Source organism: Schistocerca cancellata, chromosome 11, assembly GCF_023864275.1.
Source record: "Schistocerca cancellata isolate TAMUIC-IGC-003103 chromosome 11, iqSchCanc2.1, whole genome shotgun sequence".
NCBI classification, from domain to species: domain Eukaryota; kingdom Metazoa; phylum Arthropoda; class Insecta; order Orthoptera; family Acrididae; genus Schistocerca; species Schistocerca cancellata.
Window position 1 is genome coordinate 165,738,420 of NC_064636.1, and position 19,116 is coordinate 165,757,535.

The 19,116-nt window shown below is 42.1% G+C and overlaps 1 protein-coding gene across 1 annotated transcript in view; it reads right to left on the reverse strand.

The window, feature by feature from the left end:
* Window positions 1-19,116, reverse strand: part of LOC126108404 (methylenetetrahydrofolate reductase) — a 98,216-nt gene that overhangs the window by 38,062 nt on the left and 41,038 nt on the right. The window contains exon 4 of the mRNA XM_049913613.1: window positions 13,410-13,573. Within this exon, the coding sequence (XP_049769570.1) occupies window positions 13,410-13,573 (164 nt within the window). The remainder of the gene's footprint in view (window positions 1-13,409; window positions 13,574-19,116) is intronic.

Below are 19,116 nucleotides of genomic sequence, written 5' to 3' on the forward strand. Positions count from 1 at the left end.
TCCGAGATTAACCATCTGACGACGGTACTCATAAAAAATGGATAGTCCGATCGTGATATCAGATCTACTCTGACGAAGAAACCGAGGAAGGACGCTGTTCGAAAAGATCGAGAGGACCGACACATCGCGCGGCTACCATTCTGCGATGCAACGACCGGCAAGATCGGCAGAGTCCTGAGCCGGCAGGGAACCACACCCGTCTTCCGGCCACCCAGGAAGATTAAGGAAATGCTGCGACTCGAGAAAGATAATCTCGGCCTGAGAGTACCGGGAATTTACAGCATTCCTTGCGAGTGTGGGAAAAATTATGTGGGCCAGTCTATAAGAACTGTTGCCGATCACTGTGTGGAACATCAACGTCACGTGAAATACAGGTATCTAGAAAAAAATCAGTGGTGACTGAGCACAATTTGTTAAATAAACATAAGATTTTATTCAATGAAACGAGATTACTTGCTCACGCTTCAAATTATTGGGACTCTGTCATCAGGGAAGCAGTTGAAATTAGACTCTGTGAAAATAATTTCAACAGAGTCTACGGTTATGCACTAAGCAATGCACGGAAGCGCGCAATTGATAAAGAAAGAGCGCAGAGGGAGACTTCTTTCATTCCTTGCAGTTCTCCGCCTGTCGCGATGGATGGCGCTGCAAGCAACGCCGGATAGTGTGCGCAACAAAATCTGTGGATATAGAGGCCGCCACCTCAGTACGCGCCGGTTTCACCGTGACGTCATCCGGCCAATGAGAAGCCGTCCACTGCTTATAAAAGCGGAAGCCTCACCCGTTCACGACAGTCAGTTTTACCCCTGACGAAGATGACGGAGGTAGTCATCGAAAGCTCGGGATTTTATCCAAATTTGACGCGGCAAGTAAACCGAGAACTTTTTCTGCAAAAATTTGATTTGCCCGAAGAGCCGACACGTATCCATTGACTGACAGCCCAATCCCGACAGCTCCGTGCCCACTGCAACTGTATTTAATGATGTCGGCGGGTCGACACTTGAACGTGCAGAGGTGCTCTGCTGCGGAGCTCCACGTTCGACAATGTATGATGAATGGTGTGCTCCAAAATACTTGCACATTCACCAGCACTGTGCTCTTTTGGCAGAGATGCCACAGATCACACCCTACTTTACCGAGCAGATGAGCCTCTGAAGCACACATTCTGTCAGTCACGGACATGCCTAGTGGTAGTTTCACAGTGCTTCTACCGCTTTGCGTAGATGCTCGGGACAGTAAAATGTGAACATTCGATCAGCTTCACCATTTTCAAAATACTCATTCGAGGGCTCTGCATAATAACAATGTGCCCTTTGTGAAAGTCACTTATTTCAATGTATTTCTCCATTTGCAGCCCATATCTTTGCTAGGGTGACCCCTGTCCACGTCTGCTCCGCTTACATAATTTTGTTACCGCTTCACGTGCCGGCAACACCGGGGGTGTCCGATGTCGCGGTGGGCAGTCGTAATGTTCTGGCTTATCAGTGCACATTTAATATACTTCACACATATTTGTGTACATATTTCATCTTTTCTCTAGCAAATTTCGCCCCCTAGTTTTGTTTTCTCACAGCTCATTATTTATTATGTCACATCTCCTGAACTGTGAGTCTTACAACGATATAATTTTACAGATATAGTGGTAAATGTGGATACTATCTGAGAAATGTGCTGCAAATAGAGTTAGTAGTAAAGAAGTACGAGGTGCATTCAAGTTCTAAGGCCTCCGATTTTTTTTCTAATTAACTACACACCCGAAATCGATGAAACTGGCGTTACTTCTCGACGTAATTGCCCTGCAGACGTACACATTTTTCACAACGCTGACGCCACGATTCCGTGGCAGCGGTGAAGGCTTCTTTAGGAGTCTGTTTTGACCACTGGAAAATCGCTGAGGCAATAGCAGCACGGCTGGTGAATGTGCGGCCACGGAGAGTGTCTTTCATTGTTGGAAAAAGCCAAAAGTCACTAGGAGCCAGGTCAGGTGAGTAGGGAGCATGAGGAATCACTTCAAAGTTGTTATCACAAAGAAACTGTTGCGTAACGTTAGCTCGATGTGCGGGTGCGTTGTCTTGGTGAAACAGCACACTCGCAGCCCTTCCCGGGCGTTTTTGTTGCAGTGCAGGAAGGAATTTGTTCTTCAAAACGTTTTCGTAGGATGCACCTGTTACCATAGTGTCCTTTGGAATGCAATGGGTAAGGATTACGCCCTCGCTGTCCCAGAACATGGACACCATCATTTTTTCAGCACTGGCGGTTACCCGAAATTTTTTTGGTGGCGGTGAATGTGTGTGCTTCCATTGAGCTGACTGGCGTTTTGTTTCTGGATTGAAAAATGTCATCCACGTCTCATCCATTGTCACAACCGATGAAAAGAAAGTCCCATTCGTGCTGTTGTTGCGCGTCAACATTGCTCGGCAACATGCCACACGGGCAGCCGTGTGGTCGTCCATCAGCATTCGTGGCACCCACCTGGATGACACTTTTCGCATTTTCAGGTTGTCATGCAGGATTGTGTGCACAGAACCCACAGAAATGCCAACTCTGGAGGCGATCTGTTCAACAGTCATTCGGCGATCCCCCAAAACAATTCTCTCCACTTTCTCGATCACGTCGTCAGACCAGCTTGTGCGAGCTTGAGGTTGTTTCGGTTTGTTGTCACACAATGTTCAGCCTTCATTAAACTGTCGCACCCACGAACGCACTTTCGACACATCCATAACTCCATCACCACATGTCTCCTTCAACTGTCGATGAATTTCAATTGGTTTCACACCACGCAAATTCAGAAAACGAATGATTGCACGCTGTTCAAGTAAGGAAAACGTCGCCATTTTAAGTATTTAAAACCGTTCTCATGCTCGCCGCTGGCGGTAAAATTCCATCTGCCGTATGGTGCTGCCATCTCTGGGACATATTGACAATGAACGCGACCTCATTTTAAAAAATGCACATGTTTCTATCTATTTCCAGTCTGGAGGAAAAAAATCGGAGGCCTTAGAACTTGAATGTACCTCGTAATAAACTAAAATGTACAAAAAAGAACCATTCTCAGAAAGGCTCAGCACATAATCATATGTGCAAATTAATTTGCGATGTGAATATAAAATGACTCACTCCACATCAGTATGCTTTTTCATACAAAGTGATCCACAGAACATGAAACTGACTAACAAACTAGTACGATACCGCATTTTATCAAGCGACTGAACTAAGTGATATTGCCCTGCAAGTACAGGGTTATTACAAATGATTGAAGCGATTTCACAGCTCTACAATAACTTTATTATTTGAGATATTTTCACAATGCCTTGCACACACATACAAAAACTCAAAAAGTTTTTTTAGGCATTCACAAATGTTCGATATGTGCCCCTTTAGTGATTCGGCAGACATCAAGCCGATAATCAAGTTCCTCCCACACTCGACGCAGCATGTCCCCATCAATGAGTTCGAAAGCATCGTTGATGCGAGCTCGCAGTTCTGGCACGTTTCTTGGTAGAGGAGGTTTAAACACTGAATCTTTCACATAACCCCACAGAAAGAAATCGCATGAGGTTAAGTCGAGAGAGCGTGGAGGCCATGACATGAATTGCTGATCATGATCTCCACCACGACCGATCCATCGGTTTTCCAATCTCCTGTTTAAGAAATGCCGAACATCATGATGGAAGTGCGGTGGGGCACCACCCTGTTGAAAGATGAAGTCGGCGCTGTCAGTCTCCAGTTGTGGCATGAGCCAATTTACCGCGGGCTACGCGTGAAACTTGCCCGCACGCGTTCAACCGTTTCTTCGCTCACTGCAGGCCGACCCGTTGATTTCCCCTTACAGAGGCATCCAGAAGCTTTAAACTGCGCATACCATCGCCGAATGGAGTTAGCAGTTGGTGGATCTTTGTTGAACTTCGTCCTGAGGTGTTGTTGCACTGCTATGACTGACTGATGTGAGTGCATTTCAAGCACGAGATACGCTTTCTCGGCTCCTGTCGCCATTTTGTCTCACTGCGCTCTCGAGTGCTCTGGCGGCAGAAACCTGAAGTGCGGCTTCAGCCGAACAAAACTTTATGAGTTTTTCTACGTATCTGTAGTGTGTCATGACCATATGTCAATGAATGGAGCTACAGTGAATTTATGAAATCGCTTCAATCATTTGTAATAGTCCTGTACATTCGGTGGTATATGTGAATACTGTGTGAAAATTGTTTTGCAAATACAATTAGTAGTAAAAAAGTTATAAATTAAGTGGTCATGCCTGACGCAGCAGTTTGACTGCAAGAACAGTGAAAATATAGTAAGCGATAAACTTTTTTTTCTTTTGTCATTTTGTGGGGGTGTCACCAAGAAAAACTCTCATTAGGGTTTGAAATTATGTGTAGTTTTTTCAAGTCACTGACCATTCTGATTCTTAAATACTGGATGAATAAAGTCTGGGTACTTGTGCATCATGAGCTTAACTTCTTTTTGACCCCCAACCCTTCAAGAGGTAGACAGATCACTTCTATCCAGACAGTAAATGACCGGTGCACCAGGTTTTGTTCAGATCGATCCAGTAGATTACGAGGAAAAGTGGAACCATATGTTGTTCTAATAAATATGGTTTCTAATTAATTAATAAATAACTTACTCCAACAGTGCTTCTATACGAACCAGTCAATCCTAAATATCAGTATGACAATTAGGAAAATGTAATTGTTTTAGAACCACAATAAAATTCAGCATTCATTCAGGAATATGAAAAAGAGTCTGGTTATGCAACCACTGCAGGCCACTTCTATAGAGTATGCTAGTAATAAATCACATGTACTGCTAATAATTATGGGAGTCACTTCTAAACAGAGTGTCTGAAATCGATTATACCCTTTCTTCTCCTTATCTTCTTCTTTTACGCAAGAGCTGAAGTCAACCACAGTTATTTTAACAGTTTCTCCTTTTTTTCTACAGTATTTCTTTCATCATTTCTCAATCTTTCTGTCTTCTTTGTTCCGTCTGAGTGGCTCCAGTCTTCTTCTCGGGTTTCTTATGGAAACCTACGGAGTCCTGTAATTCCTTTCCGAGTGGCAGTCTTCCCTCGATAACCTGCGGGGTAATTTGGCAGTCTGGCCTCGGCACTAGCTCAAATCACTTCCCTAGACGCTCGTGCGCTGGACCTCTCTGACGAGGCTTCCCCTACGACGAGAACGCGAAGTTTAAGTCTAGTGACAGTGGTCACGTGTCTGTGAGCTGTGTTTGCGTGTATGTGCATTTTGTGTGTGTGTTTTGTCTATTTCAGAAGAAGGCCTTCCGGTCGAAAGCTTACGTGTTTAGCAGTCCTCTCCCGGTGTGTGCCTGCAACTTGACGTCTCTGCTATACGGTGAGTAGCAGTCGATCCTTTTCATAATATTTTCGTTATTCCATCCCGGTTTTTCCATTGCTCGCTTTTGTATAAAGTTCAACGTAATGACTTCTTTTGTACTCTGTTTGCTCTTTAACTGGTCCGAAAATTTTCCCCAGTATTTTTCTTCGAGTGATTTCCAATAATTCCGTCGCCGTCTATTTGTTCGAAGTTAGACGTTCTGTCGTGTAAAGTGCTTCTGGGTGAATCGCTGTAGAGTAGTGTGTAAATTTAGGATCGATTGGTGGCTATCGATTCCATATTATATGCATCCTTAATAAGGTAGTATGCTATTTCATCCTATTAACTCTTTCTTTAATGGCCTTCTACCTGCAGACTTTCTTGTTCCGTCAAGCCCTCCACTTTAGGTGCCCAGTGTGTGGGGAGCAGTGTCAGTGACAATGACTGCTATTAGATACTCCAAACTTCAAGCTCTGCCCGAAATACCAGAGTTCCCGAGATAACAGGTTTTTCGAGACGGCGCTCACACGACAACAGAAAGCATTTTGTATTGTGGAACGTGCGAAGATGACGTCCGTTACCACAGTTTGAAGCAGCTTACAGTGACGGTCCGAGGTCGGTCACGTAATGGGAACTACGAGAGTTATTTGAAAAGTAAGGTCCGATCGTTCGCAGAATGGAATCCACTGTGAAAATCAAAAATGTTATGTTTGCGACAGTTAGCTACACCTTCCAGCTACTTCTCTACACAGTCGCCACTCCGACTTAGACATTCGTCGTAGCGTCGTGCCGACTCTCGTCGTAAAAGGCAGCTGCCTGTGCTTTCACCGATACGGCCAGTTGACTGTGCCAAAATGTTGTCTTCGGAGACAGCGGTTCACGTGAGCAGAGCTGAAACACAGGGGCAGCTGTACTGTGGTTTGTCACACGTGTCATATCAAAAACACTGCAGGAGCATCTCCAGTCCCCTGCAGAGTGCAGCAGAAAACTGCCAGGAGGAATGAACTGCACAACAGCTGCATTACGTGGGCCGCACGACGTCAGGCCAAATCTCTCACCGGGTCCTCACAGTCGGCACGAGACGCCGTTTCCTAGCCACCTTTACGTGTTCTCTGTGCACTCGGAACAAAAGTAACGACGCGGTGTGATCGACCGGCACACTAGACGCACTGTCCGACATATCTGTGCACAGCTCCGTCAGATTTTCACAGCGGTTTCCAGTTCGCGGCCGACCGTAACGTACTTTCCGAATAGCCCTCGTGCATTAAGCATTGGCACAGATAACTAACAGAGGGTGGCTGCGTATGCAAATGGCAAAAGCACTGCACACCTCCTGTGTTATAGGAGACAGTGTATGGAATGCAGCAATCCTTCCAATGCAGCCCACACAGTCAGTCTGGGAGTTAGCAAAGCCCCAGTTGACAGACTGGGATGTTCTGCCTAAATGTTTTAAATTCGAGGCTCACGAGCGGCAACTTGTGCAGACATTTACTGAATTTCACACACACACACACACACACACACACACACACACACACACACACACACACACACACACAAAAAAAAAGGTTGACAGGCGTAATGTTCGAACACCCTCGACTAATCGTCGATCGCGTCACAGTTTCTCGTGTCCTCACCACGACGAGCATAACGAAGCTTTATGGGCAATTTGTCTTTGTAGGAAGAATTGGAATGGGATACTCTATCTGGGCACGCTCCAGATTTCATTTACCGACAGACTGGAGCTCCACAGTGTGAGGACACACAGTATCAGATGGGTTGCATTGATCTCGCTGACACAGCACTGTCAAGATGGCACCAGACACGGCACCGTGGGACTTCTTTTTACGGGGTTCTGCCAGAGACGGCATCTCTGTGCCACCGTCACCTCGTGACGGCAAATCGCAGGTGCCTCTGCCACTGCTACACGAGAACGTGTCGATTCCATTGTGGGAAGAAATGGACTATCTATTATCTATATCTACATAAATACTTCATGAGCCACTGTGTGGTGCGTGGCAGAGGGCACCGTATACAACTACTAGCCATTTCCTTTTCTGTTCCACTGACAAATACAGTGAGGGAAAAACAACTGCGCACATGCCTCGTACGAGCCCCATTACTCTTATCTTTTCTTCACGGTGATAATGGAATGTAGTGGAATTAAGTCGGGTGATGCTGAGGGAATTAGATTAGGAAATGAGACACTTAAAGTAGTAAAGCAGTTTTGCTATTTGGGGAGCAAAATAACTGATGATGGTCGAAGTAGAGAGGATATAAAATGTAGACTGGCAATGGCAAGGAAAGCGTTTCTGAAGAAGAGAAATTTGTTAACATCGAGTATAGATTTAAGTGTCAGGAAGTCATTTCTGAAAGTATTTGTATGGAGTGTAGCCATGTATGGAAGTGAAACATGGACGGTAAATAGTTTGGACGAGAAGAGAATAGAAGCTTTTGAAATGTGGTGCTACAGAAGAATGCTGAAGATTAGATGGGTAGATCACATAACTAATGAGGAAGTATTGAATAGGATTGGGGAGAAGAGAAGTTTGTGGCACAACTTGACCAGAAGAAGGGATCGGTTGGTAGGACATGTTCTGAGGCATCGAGGGATCACCAATTTAGTATTGGAGGACAGCGTGGAGGGTAAAAATCGTAGGGGGAGACCAAGAGATGAATACACTAAGCAGATTCTGAAGGATGTAGATTGCAGTAGGTACTGGGAGATGAAGAAGCATGCACAGGATAGAGTAGCATGGAGAGCTGCATCAAACCAGTCTCAGGACTGAAGACCACAACAACAAACATTCTTCATGGTCCGTACACAAAATACGTGTTAGCGGTGGTAGATTCATTCTGCAGTCAACTTCGTATGCTAGTTCTCTAAATTTTCTCAATAGTGTTTCACGATAAGAACATCGTCTCCCCTCCGGGGATTGCCATTTAAGTTGATGAAGCATCCCTGAAATACTGGTGTGTTGTGACCGGGGGCTGAGTCTGGACTCAGCACCCGGAGATGGTGGTTATGTGTGAGAGTTGCATTTGCACGACTGTATGTGTATGTTGTCTAATTCAGATTAAGCCCTTTTTGTCCAAAAGCTTTGACAGTCTTTTCGTCGTGCCTATTTTGTGACCGAATATCTCCGCTATGTGACGAGCTGCAGTCTATCCTTTTTGTGATAACGTCACATAGGCTACTTGATAAAATCTGCTATGTAGTGTGTTATAGGACTGATAGTGTTATCCCGTGTAAAACACTTTGATTTATGAATAAAAATCTCTAACACAACAGGGACACAACAGCCGTATAACTAGAATAACCAGTCTTTCATACATTTTTAATTTTATCACACAAAACAACAAGTTGGGTGTTATCAGTCATACATTTTGAGTGGTAACAGTAAATTTCTCATATTATTTTATATCGATAACAATCAGTGTGATGCCTAGCTAAAAATGTTCAAATTTTAACTTTTTAATTTTAATCAGCATAGTAGATACATATTTCCAGTTTTATTTTTGGGCACATTTGTGTGCTTTTAATTTTAATAAAAAGAAATATGAAGCTTGTGCTCATTCTCTCCATTCCCACATGATGGAAACATCTGAAAATTTATCACATTTCTCTCAGCCCTAGTTGCACCTTTGAGCACTTCAGCAATTTTCTAACAATATTTCCTTCTTTTCCTTTCGCTGGAAGCACCTACAATGCTTATATTCTTACGTCACCAACATCATATTCTTCTCAGACCATCTTTTCATGGTTCTCTATAAAATAGACAAACCCCTGGAACACGAATGAACGGAAACCGAACACAGTACAGCCGAACTCTACTTGCTTGCACTTGCTTACTGAGAGAATTCTTGTTTGCTGTTACTCATTCTCTTGTGTTCACTCTAGTTTAAACTGTCACTATATCTCTGAAGAGCCTTCTCTAAGACGTTTGCTTATCAACTTTATACTACATTCTTATTGCATGCTTTCGTAGAATGCATACTTTTTTATCTTAGCCACTCACACCATAAGATTATGCCCTAGGAGAACATGGACTGAAATTATGCCAGTAACACCATCTGCAGATCAAAATTATGAGAGATTTCAAAGCACAAAGCAGGCAGAAATGAGTTTTTTGGTTAACTCATCCGTGTGCTAGTGCCACATCAGTTTATTATCTATCTAGATGCTCAGGAACTTCAGGCATGGAGCCTCACCCGGTATAAGCCCATTGAACTCAACTTCTGGTGCCTGTTAAACAGTGGTATTTCTTTGTAACCGCATAACTTGAGTACTTGCAAGGTTAATGGATGATATGTTTGCTGTAAATAACATATAAGGCTCCTCCATTTCTCTCCAGTCTGCATCTGGTAGTGATGTGTTTATGTCCTTTATCAAAACACTTGTCATCAGCAAACAAAATTCTGGAAGAGTTCACAAATATCCTAGGTAAATCATTAAAATAGAACAGGGATATTTTGATAAATAATTTCACTACATAAATCAAATGCAAAACACGTAAAGGAAATAAAAAAAATTAAGGATATCACGCATAAAATAGAGGAGCTCTACAATGAGCAGAATAAAGGTTAATTTTTTTAGCAGAGTATACTGGAATTGTATTTATAAGTATGTGAATGGAATGGGAAGAAGCCCTGATGACTTGTAGAACAGGAAGTAGCTTCTGCAATGCACATCACAGTGGTCTGAACAGCATGGATGTATATGTGATGGAACAGAAATGGGCCAAGCACAGAATCTTGGGGGACACCACATTTAATATCCCCGCCCCCTGTGAATTAGGTTTCATTCCTGTTAATGTGTCCTTTGATTTCAACACCATACCATCTTCATATCCTAGTATAATTTTACAATAAGTCAAATGGTGCTAAGAAAGACCAAACAGCGGAAAGTTTTGTAGAAGTTTTCTTGACAAGCTCTCTACATGTTTTTGAGGGTGCCAGTTTCAAGTTTTCTAAGTCCCACCAAAATTTCTGCCCACAAATGGGTCAAAAAAGGAAAAAAAACTTCAAAAAATGGGACTTTTTTGGGTTTTCTGCTTATAACACAGAAACAACACAATTTCCGGCAACACCGATGATTTATGAAAATAAGAGGATACAGTTTCCCAAAAAATAGGTCTCAGTGAGTTTTTCATCAGATCAAATATTTGGCGTGCAGCACCTATTGAAGTTAGCGCGATTTCAAAGCCGAGCTGGGCCGCCTCGTGGCCCTCCCCCTGCACTCTCACTGCACTCTGGCGCACATCCATTGCCGAATCCACCCTCTAGTCTCACAATGTTATTGGAGTGGTTTGTGGCTGATGCTTGCTGTGGTGAAGGATTAAGGTGGCACTGACCTCCCACACCTGATGGGGGACGCCTATTACATCGAGCAGTTTGGCACATTGGGCAGTCATTTTTGGATATCTGTGCCAGTTGTGTTCCTTAACTCAATGGAAGTACAATTCGGGATCTATTGTAGTTTTGACAAGTATCCTGACAAGCTGAGCACTAGCACCGAGGAGAATGAGTGAAGAAAAGTAATCTTCAACTAAACAATGGTAACACGTGTCTCTCGTGAAAAACTCCTCTTTAATTCAAAGATCGAGGATCACTTCATATCAGTGTCAATAAACATACTGGCCAAAGCAAGATGTGGAAGATGCCAATACCTCAATTATCGACACTGCATTATCTTTGACCCCACACATTCAATTGTCATAATTTGTGGGTAAGTCGAGGGCGAACGAGACAGAATTGGTCATTTCGAAGTGCCTCACCCCTCTCGTAGTGCCGTGTTACAAATATTGACAGTGAAGTATTTCCACCAGGTGCAACATCGGGTAATTATTTATGCACTTTTATTTCAGTTATTGGTGTTAGTTTTATTTCAAACCATTCACACAATTTAATTCATTTTCTGTTTCATTTTGAGTATAGAAGACAATAACAACACGGCACTTTACTTTCTTGTTGACACAGATTTTTGCAGCGCAGCTCACCGTGACCATTTAGCTACCACGTGGTACCCAGGACGAGACAGTACCCGCATATCTGTGAGCGTCCTTCTGCTTTATTGTAATAATACAATAAAATAACTAACAATACTATTGTAATTGAATTTTGTATACCACCTGACAAAAAAGTTAAGCACCCAGAAGGGGAGGAGGACACAAAATGAAACTTCACAAGCTAAGAGGGTATGTGATATTATTTCATTGACCACAAAATTGAGTCAAATTTATGAAGAACTTGGCAGTGTGAGCTCACTTACCAGCACGACACTGTATCCAGGATGCCCGTACGCATGCACCGGTGCAGTTGGGAAGGGTGTCACAAAGCCTCCGTACCGTGTCCCGAGGTGAGCCGGGCTGCAACTGTCGATATCTGAACCACTCACACAGAGGTTCTATCGGGGACGGATCTGGGGATCTCGCCAGTAATGGGAATTCCTCAAAGCTTATGGGTAGTCCGTAGAACGAGCGCTCTACGGGGACCGACACTGCCGAAAAATGACACGACAGTACTGTCACAAGAGAGGTAACACACGGGAATGTGGGACGTCCGCAGTGTCCCGTCACGCTGTCAGAGTTCCCTCGGTCATTACCGGCCGTGATCTGAAGTCGAACCTGACAGCTCCCCGTACCACAGTGCCACGAGTAACACAACTGTGCCCCTAGAGAATGTCAGAGGAGTGGGACCTCTTCCCCCCCCCCCCTCCCAGTTGTCACCATACTCGCCCACTACGATCACCCAGAGTAGTGTAGAAATGCCGTTCGTGACCAAACACAGTACGATACCATTCATCAGTGTTCCGCACTTCCCAGTCGTGGCACCAATCCGAATGCAGCCGTCCGTGTCGTCACGGTATCGGCAGCCCGTGCATCGGACGGTAATACCCCGGTCCGGTTGCCACCGGTCTCCGACCGACAGTACGAAATGAGACGTAATGTGGTAGCGACTGTTACTCTTTCTCGAACAGCAAGCGCGTACGTGAAGTGGTTACAGTGTGTGCAGTGCACGGTACTGTGGTCCTCCTCTGTGACGGTCAGAAATGGTGGACCGGGCACTCGCTACGACTGTCTCTGCCCTCACATTCCCGAGCAGTCCGACACGGGGCCACACTCGCATCTGAACGTTCCACAATTCCAGATACTGCACGAATCGTCCGGCCGGCAGCACGGAGATTGACAAAAAGGCCCCTTTCTAACTGTGTCGAGAAGTGATAATGACTTTCTTACACCGGTCTGTGGCACCTCCGTGTCCTTCACAGTGAGAACTCGAGATTTGACACCGTTCGTACCCCTTACGTACCCTACCGGGCCCAGTAAGACATTAAACGAGAAAAACACGTAATGCACTGTGGTGGCCATTCCGTCACATATAATTGCAAAGCTAATCATTTATGTACACACTGATGGAACATACGTGTACAAAGTTACACTGACATCTGCTCGTGTCTTCTGCACGTTTCACTTTTTTGATCAGGCCGCGTAATTAATGCGATGAAAATGGTTCGTCTGTGTTAAGAGTCATTTGATGGTGAATGCTGATAACATCTGTATTGTACACAGTCAGAAAGGAATTTATCAATGTAAGAAACTTTCACTACATTACAGTGTCAGAAGATTATTAGAAAAAAAGTAAATCATTGTTTTTTATTTCAATAACTTTAAATGGAGCACATAGAAGGTGAAAGTATTAAATATGTCAAATGAAGATCTTATTTGCAGATGTCTCCAGACTGTGTACATCGTCAACAGACAACTGACACCTCTCTGATTAGATAATTATGAAGTTCTATTCGACAAGCGAAAAAAATTAATCTCGGAACAATACCCTGTTCCCTACCTAGAATTGTCAGCCAGACCTACAGATTTATGAGGAAACTACTTCAAAGCGGTAACAGAGCTAATATTTTTATGAAAAAAAAAAAATAAATAAAATTACTGAGATGTGCGTTGTCTCATTAGATTTTCAGCAAGTGTAATGCTGATAAAGTAACAAATGCTTCAAAAAGAAACGACACCAATTTAAAGAGAAACTCCCCAGCCACACGCCCACACCTGCACACATTACCTTCTCTCGGAGGTGCAGCAGGTCCTCTTCACGCGACCGGCTCTCGGGGTGGCCCAGCGGGTACCCTGCCACACCGATGGCAAACTGCTCGCCCTCTGTCCGGCTCCGTACGAACCTGACTAGGTCAATCGCGTGCACAAAGTCGCTCCGGCTGGTCTCGTTGTCTGAAAATTACAGACTGGCTGAACGTAACACCTCGTGTTATCGATGTTAATAAAATATTCCTGAAATATTAATTCTGAAGCTAAATCTTGCAAACCAAAAACGTTGAAGGAGGAGTCATCCAAACCAGAAATTTACTTGTCAGAATAAACTACCTGTTCACTCATTCACTCAATGTGTTCCATAGATGCAGGGCAGTTTGAGAATATTTTTCCACACTAGGTACTTATCATCTTTCTTTATTTTTCATCTTCTGGCATTTTGTATGCTATTGATCTTAACAGTTTGTGCAAATTGAATAATACATACAATAATAATAAAGAAAACAGTTAAATTGTGTAGATTTGCATACAAATGTGCAATTAGTATAAATTTAATTTTTATATCTTCTTCTGTTCAATCAACAAAATTCTCTACGGTGTAGGAAGACTTCTTTTTTAAGCCAATTCTGTAAAACATTTCTGAAGGTCTTTAATGAGGTAATGTGTCACGGTGACAGTGCATCGAACAGTTTTACTCCAAGGTACGTAAAGCTGTTGCCAGTTTTGCTTAATCTTGTAAAGATTTGTCCAATCTTTTCTTTGTGTCACGTTTTGTGACAATGAACTCGAAAAGTGGCCTCCCGGGTACATTGTTTTTGAAAATACCCACTGCAGATCTGATATGCTTTTTCTGACACCTGTGAACTCTTTTCACCCCAGTAGAGCTGCCCCAAAACAGTATGCAGTATGCCATGTGACTATGAAAAAATTCATAATGTAGGATCTAAGCATCATATTTCCACTCACACATGCTCTAGGTTTATGTAACACGAATATGACCATTGATAATTTAGTGCATAGAGAATATGTGTGGAGGTTACAAGTTAATTTGGAATCTACTTGTACACCCAGTTGTTTGACAATACAATCTTTGTTGGTATTTTCAGTTTTATTCTGGTTTACAGTCATTCATTGTCTTTAAATGGGATACTAGAAATTGTTCGGTTGGCTTTGCTTTTGTTCCTTTAGGTCTTCTATGTCATTTCCAGCTGCAATGAAAGTGGTATCATCAGCATACAGAACAGATTTACATGGCTCAATACTAGGTAGATCATTAATACAAATTATGAACAATAAGGGTCCCAGCACACCTCTTGAAACATCTAGAAATCCAGAGCAGAAACATTAAAGTGTAGCTTCTGCTTGCTATTGGCAAGATACAATTCTGTAAGAGTGAGTTCTGAATCTCTAATACCATAGAATGTCAGTTCATCTATAGAATCTGCTGATTCACAGAATCAAATGTCAATATTCTGGTATTTTCAAAAGTATTGGTAAATTAGAAACAGGACAGTAGTTACCTACACACGACTTGTCTCCTTTGTTATGTAGCTACAGTTACCTTCAAGCAGGCTGGAAAAATTCCAACCCATAAAAATCCAGTTTATTAGTATTTAGAGTGTTTGTAGTACAATGTCAGCTATCCTTTTAATAACAAATACTGATAGCCCATACAAGCCTTTTGATTTTGCATTGTTAAATTTTGCTATAGCTACTGCAATGCCAGTGACAGCAATTTGTGCTCACTCAAACAAAAATTTTTCAGGTTTGTTGTGTGATATAAATAACTGTCATTTTCTAGATGTTTACTAATGGCTGATTTACAGATTGTAACGCCGGAAATGCATATCCTCCTATTTCCATCTATTGTACTATTATTTTTTCCTTGTTTTGTTACCTCAAGATATGACATTTCTGTCTCTGTATATATTGTAATTGTTTTACTGTTTGTATATATATATTTATGCACTTATGTCGATGTATAATTGGTTGTTTTGTAAATATTATTTGTACTTTTACGCTGGGTCTTGCCTAGGGAAGACTGCAATCGAACGATTACATCGATAGGTTGTGTGAAGAATCAAAGTGTGTAGGATCTTTGGTAGTGTTAACTCTGCCGCGTGGAGCGCGGGCTGAGCAGAGAGAGTCTGGCTAGAGTAGCGAGTGGAGCAGGTGTGTTGTGTGACGCTCCCGCGAGTTGCCACGCTTTCGGGGTTTGGCAGCATGTAATTGCGCTCGACTCGCGATGATAGTTTCTGACATTGTGTCGCGGACGGGAAACATTAGCTAGCGCACATCAAGAGCCCGTTTCGTCTGGTGACCGTGTCGAGAAGAAGGCGCGCCAACATCCAGCTTCTGCAACAGCGACAGCCGACAATGAGTGACTCTCGCCACCTCCTCGATCGACGGCTTCAAACCTACAATCAACCAACAAGGAAGACTGCAAGCACGTAAAGTTTTAGAGCTGTATGGCAGATCTCAGCTTTTAAAACTGTTCAAATCACAAAATTACAGCAACTTAGCATGAACCTTTGTTGCTCATTGTCCCAATTGCATTGCCAAGCAGGGTCCCTACCTTTTCCGAAATGAACCTGAGTGTCGTTGAAATTCAAATATAATTCGATTTCACCGCTTTAATTTCGAAGTTCAGTTAAGGCATTCATAGCTGGCTACTATATTTAGATTACACAAGCACGAATTAAGAGTGCGAGTTTTGTTACCGTATTTTAGCTTACCTGTGACTGCAGCTCAGCTTGGTACGTACTAAATTTTACTATTGTTAATTGTTCAGAATCATTTAATTCAAGTTCAAAATTAAATCTCTTATTTCTAAATTGCGTAGATTCAAGTAGCTTTTGAAATGATTGTTGAGGTAGTCCAAGACTAACCATATTTTACTGAATTTCGATGTGCTACAGAAAGAAAGCTCACTATTAACTTCAGTCATTAAATTAACTTTCAATTTTCCGGTTTTATTAATTCTTTTGCTAAATTAAGTCAGAGTGTAGCGAAATTTATTACTTCTGACAAACTTTCAGTTTTCACACTACACTTGTCAACCTTCAGTTGCCACGCTTCTAGTGCTAATTATATGTGTAATAATCTTTCTTTTTCAGTTACTATAGTAATTGTCCTTAGGACTGGCGACCGTAATTTCCCCCAAATCTCAAATATCTAATTACCGCTAGTTGATTGTTAACGTAACGGCCGCACATTTACTTACTTTATTAACTTTACCCCTTTTCAAAATTAATTTCCACCAGTTTCATTAGCATTTTTCCTTTCATTTAGATGTAACCCTTTCCTCCCTCTTTACCGACAAATTAACTTCGGTGACGATTGCTTTTCCCAAATTTCCATTAGGTACACGCGGTTTAATTTTTCACTGTCATTAAGGTCGATAAGAGAGGAGGAGGTTACAAGATGTCATTTTGTCGAGATGGGTGTGGGTACCACAAGTGGTTCTGTTAGCAGTAGCCAGTTCTGACTAGATAACTTGCCCCCCCCCCCCCGCCTGTTTCCCTCATACATTTTCACCCATGTCAGTTTTCGCTATTAATGCCGATACGCACAGTACACAAACTTTGTACCTGGATTCCCCAAGTGCCACTACTAATTGTGATATAGCCTGTAAAGAAATTTTACAGTTGTGAAATGTCTGGTGACCCTCCTAGCTTGGCACCCCAGAAGCAGTTTGTATCACTTGGGCCATAAACTGGCCCTGCATAGATGCCATAGAGAAAGACCACCTTTGGGGATGTGAAACGAGTCAAGGTTTGGTATACATTAACAAGAGACTAACATATTATAGACATTTAACCCATACACTTTATTAACAATAAACCATCATCACACTGTTTAATGTTGTTCAAGACTGTGCCATCTAAATTTAATTCAATAAATTAGAAAGAAACCTGCAGTTATAAAAAAAGCTGCTGCCTCCTCAGTAATGCTACATATGATCAGCTACTGCTTATCTACTATTGATAGGTTAATAGTTACTTGATTATAATTGTATTTTTGAAACAAAGCTACAACAGTAATTACAGAGTTTTGTTTGCAGTACATTACTAAACGTCATGCAGCTTTACAACAAAAACAGCTACTTGACGTATAACAAACAGAACTGTTCAATCCTTGAATTCAGATATTCATAGAATTTGTAGAAGTATTAGCTAATGACATATGTTTTTAATTTTCTTTTGAGGTGGTAGAGATTCCCAGTTTCTTCCTTTATGGTGTACAGGAGCCTGTTGAATATCTTCCAACCAGGGTACATAATTCTATTCTAAACCACAGACAAATCCTACATGAAAATTATTTTTGTGTTTAGTATTGCAACTGCATAATTTTTTACTGTCAGAAACAAAATATTGTTATGGACTAAATGTAATGGGAAGTAAGTGTAAAAATTCCAGGATTCTTAAAAACATTATTTGTTCTGGTCACTCCTATTTAATAAACATTATATTTACTTTTAACTTCACTACTCCCATACATAATTCATAAAACAACAAGGGAAAATGTGACTTACAGGCTCCAAGCTTTGTTCAGGTAGCACTGTGACCGAGCACAACTTTAACTGCTCAAGCAGTTTACAATACAGCTCGAGAAATCTCACTCCCCACAATCCAGTGACTTTTCTCAGTACTATATCTATGAAGTTCTTTAGTGTTCAAACTGCACTATGAATTTTGAGAGAAATTATTTAAAGCCAGTTCTTGAAATTTTGTTAATAGACTTTCTTGGGGTAGTTTACATCTATCTTCAAGAGACTTCCAGTTCAGTTCCTTCAGTATCTCTGTGACACTCTTCCACAGATTAAACAAACATGTGACATTCATGCTGCCCTTCACTGTATACATTCAGTATCCCCTGTTAGTCCTATCTGATTCGGGTCCCACACACTTGAGCAATAATCTAGAAATGGCTGCAAGAGTGATTTGAAAGCAATCTCTTTTGCAGACTGATTGCATTTCGCCAGTATTCCACCAATGAACAAAGCCTAGCCTACCATCTGATTTACCAATGATTGAACCCATGTGATCCCTACGAAGTGTTACACCCAGGTATTTGTACGAGTTGGCCGATTCCAACAGTGACTCATTGATGTTATAGCCATTGGATACTACATTTTTTTGTTTTGTGAATAGAACAATTTTGCTATTCTCAACATTTAGAGGAAGTTGTCAATCTCTGCACCACTTATCAAGATCCGACTGAATATGTATGCAGCTTCTTTTAGTCAGTACTTCATTGTAGATAACTGCATCATCTGCAAAAAGCCTGATTTTACCATTAATATTGTCTACAACATCATTAATACACAACACGAACAGCGAAGGTCCCAACACACTTTCCTGGGGAATATTCTAAGTTACTTCTACATCTGACGATGACTCTCCATCTGAGATAACACGCTGTGTCCTCCCTACAAAAAGTCCTCAATGCAGTCACAAATTTCGCTCGATAGCCCATACGATCGTACTTTTGACAATAAGTGTTGGTGCGTTACTGAGTCAAATGGTTTCCAGAAATTAAGAAATACTGCATCTACCCGGCTGCCTCGATCCAAAGCTTTCAGTGTGACACGTGATAAAACGGCGAGCTGGATTTAATGTGATCGATGTTTTCGATATCCGTGCCGGTTGCCATCGAGAAGGTCATTGTGTTCAAAATGTTCAAATGTGTGTGAACTCATAAACGACCAAACTGCTGAGGTC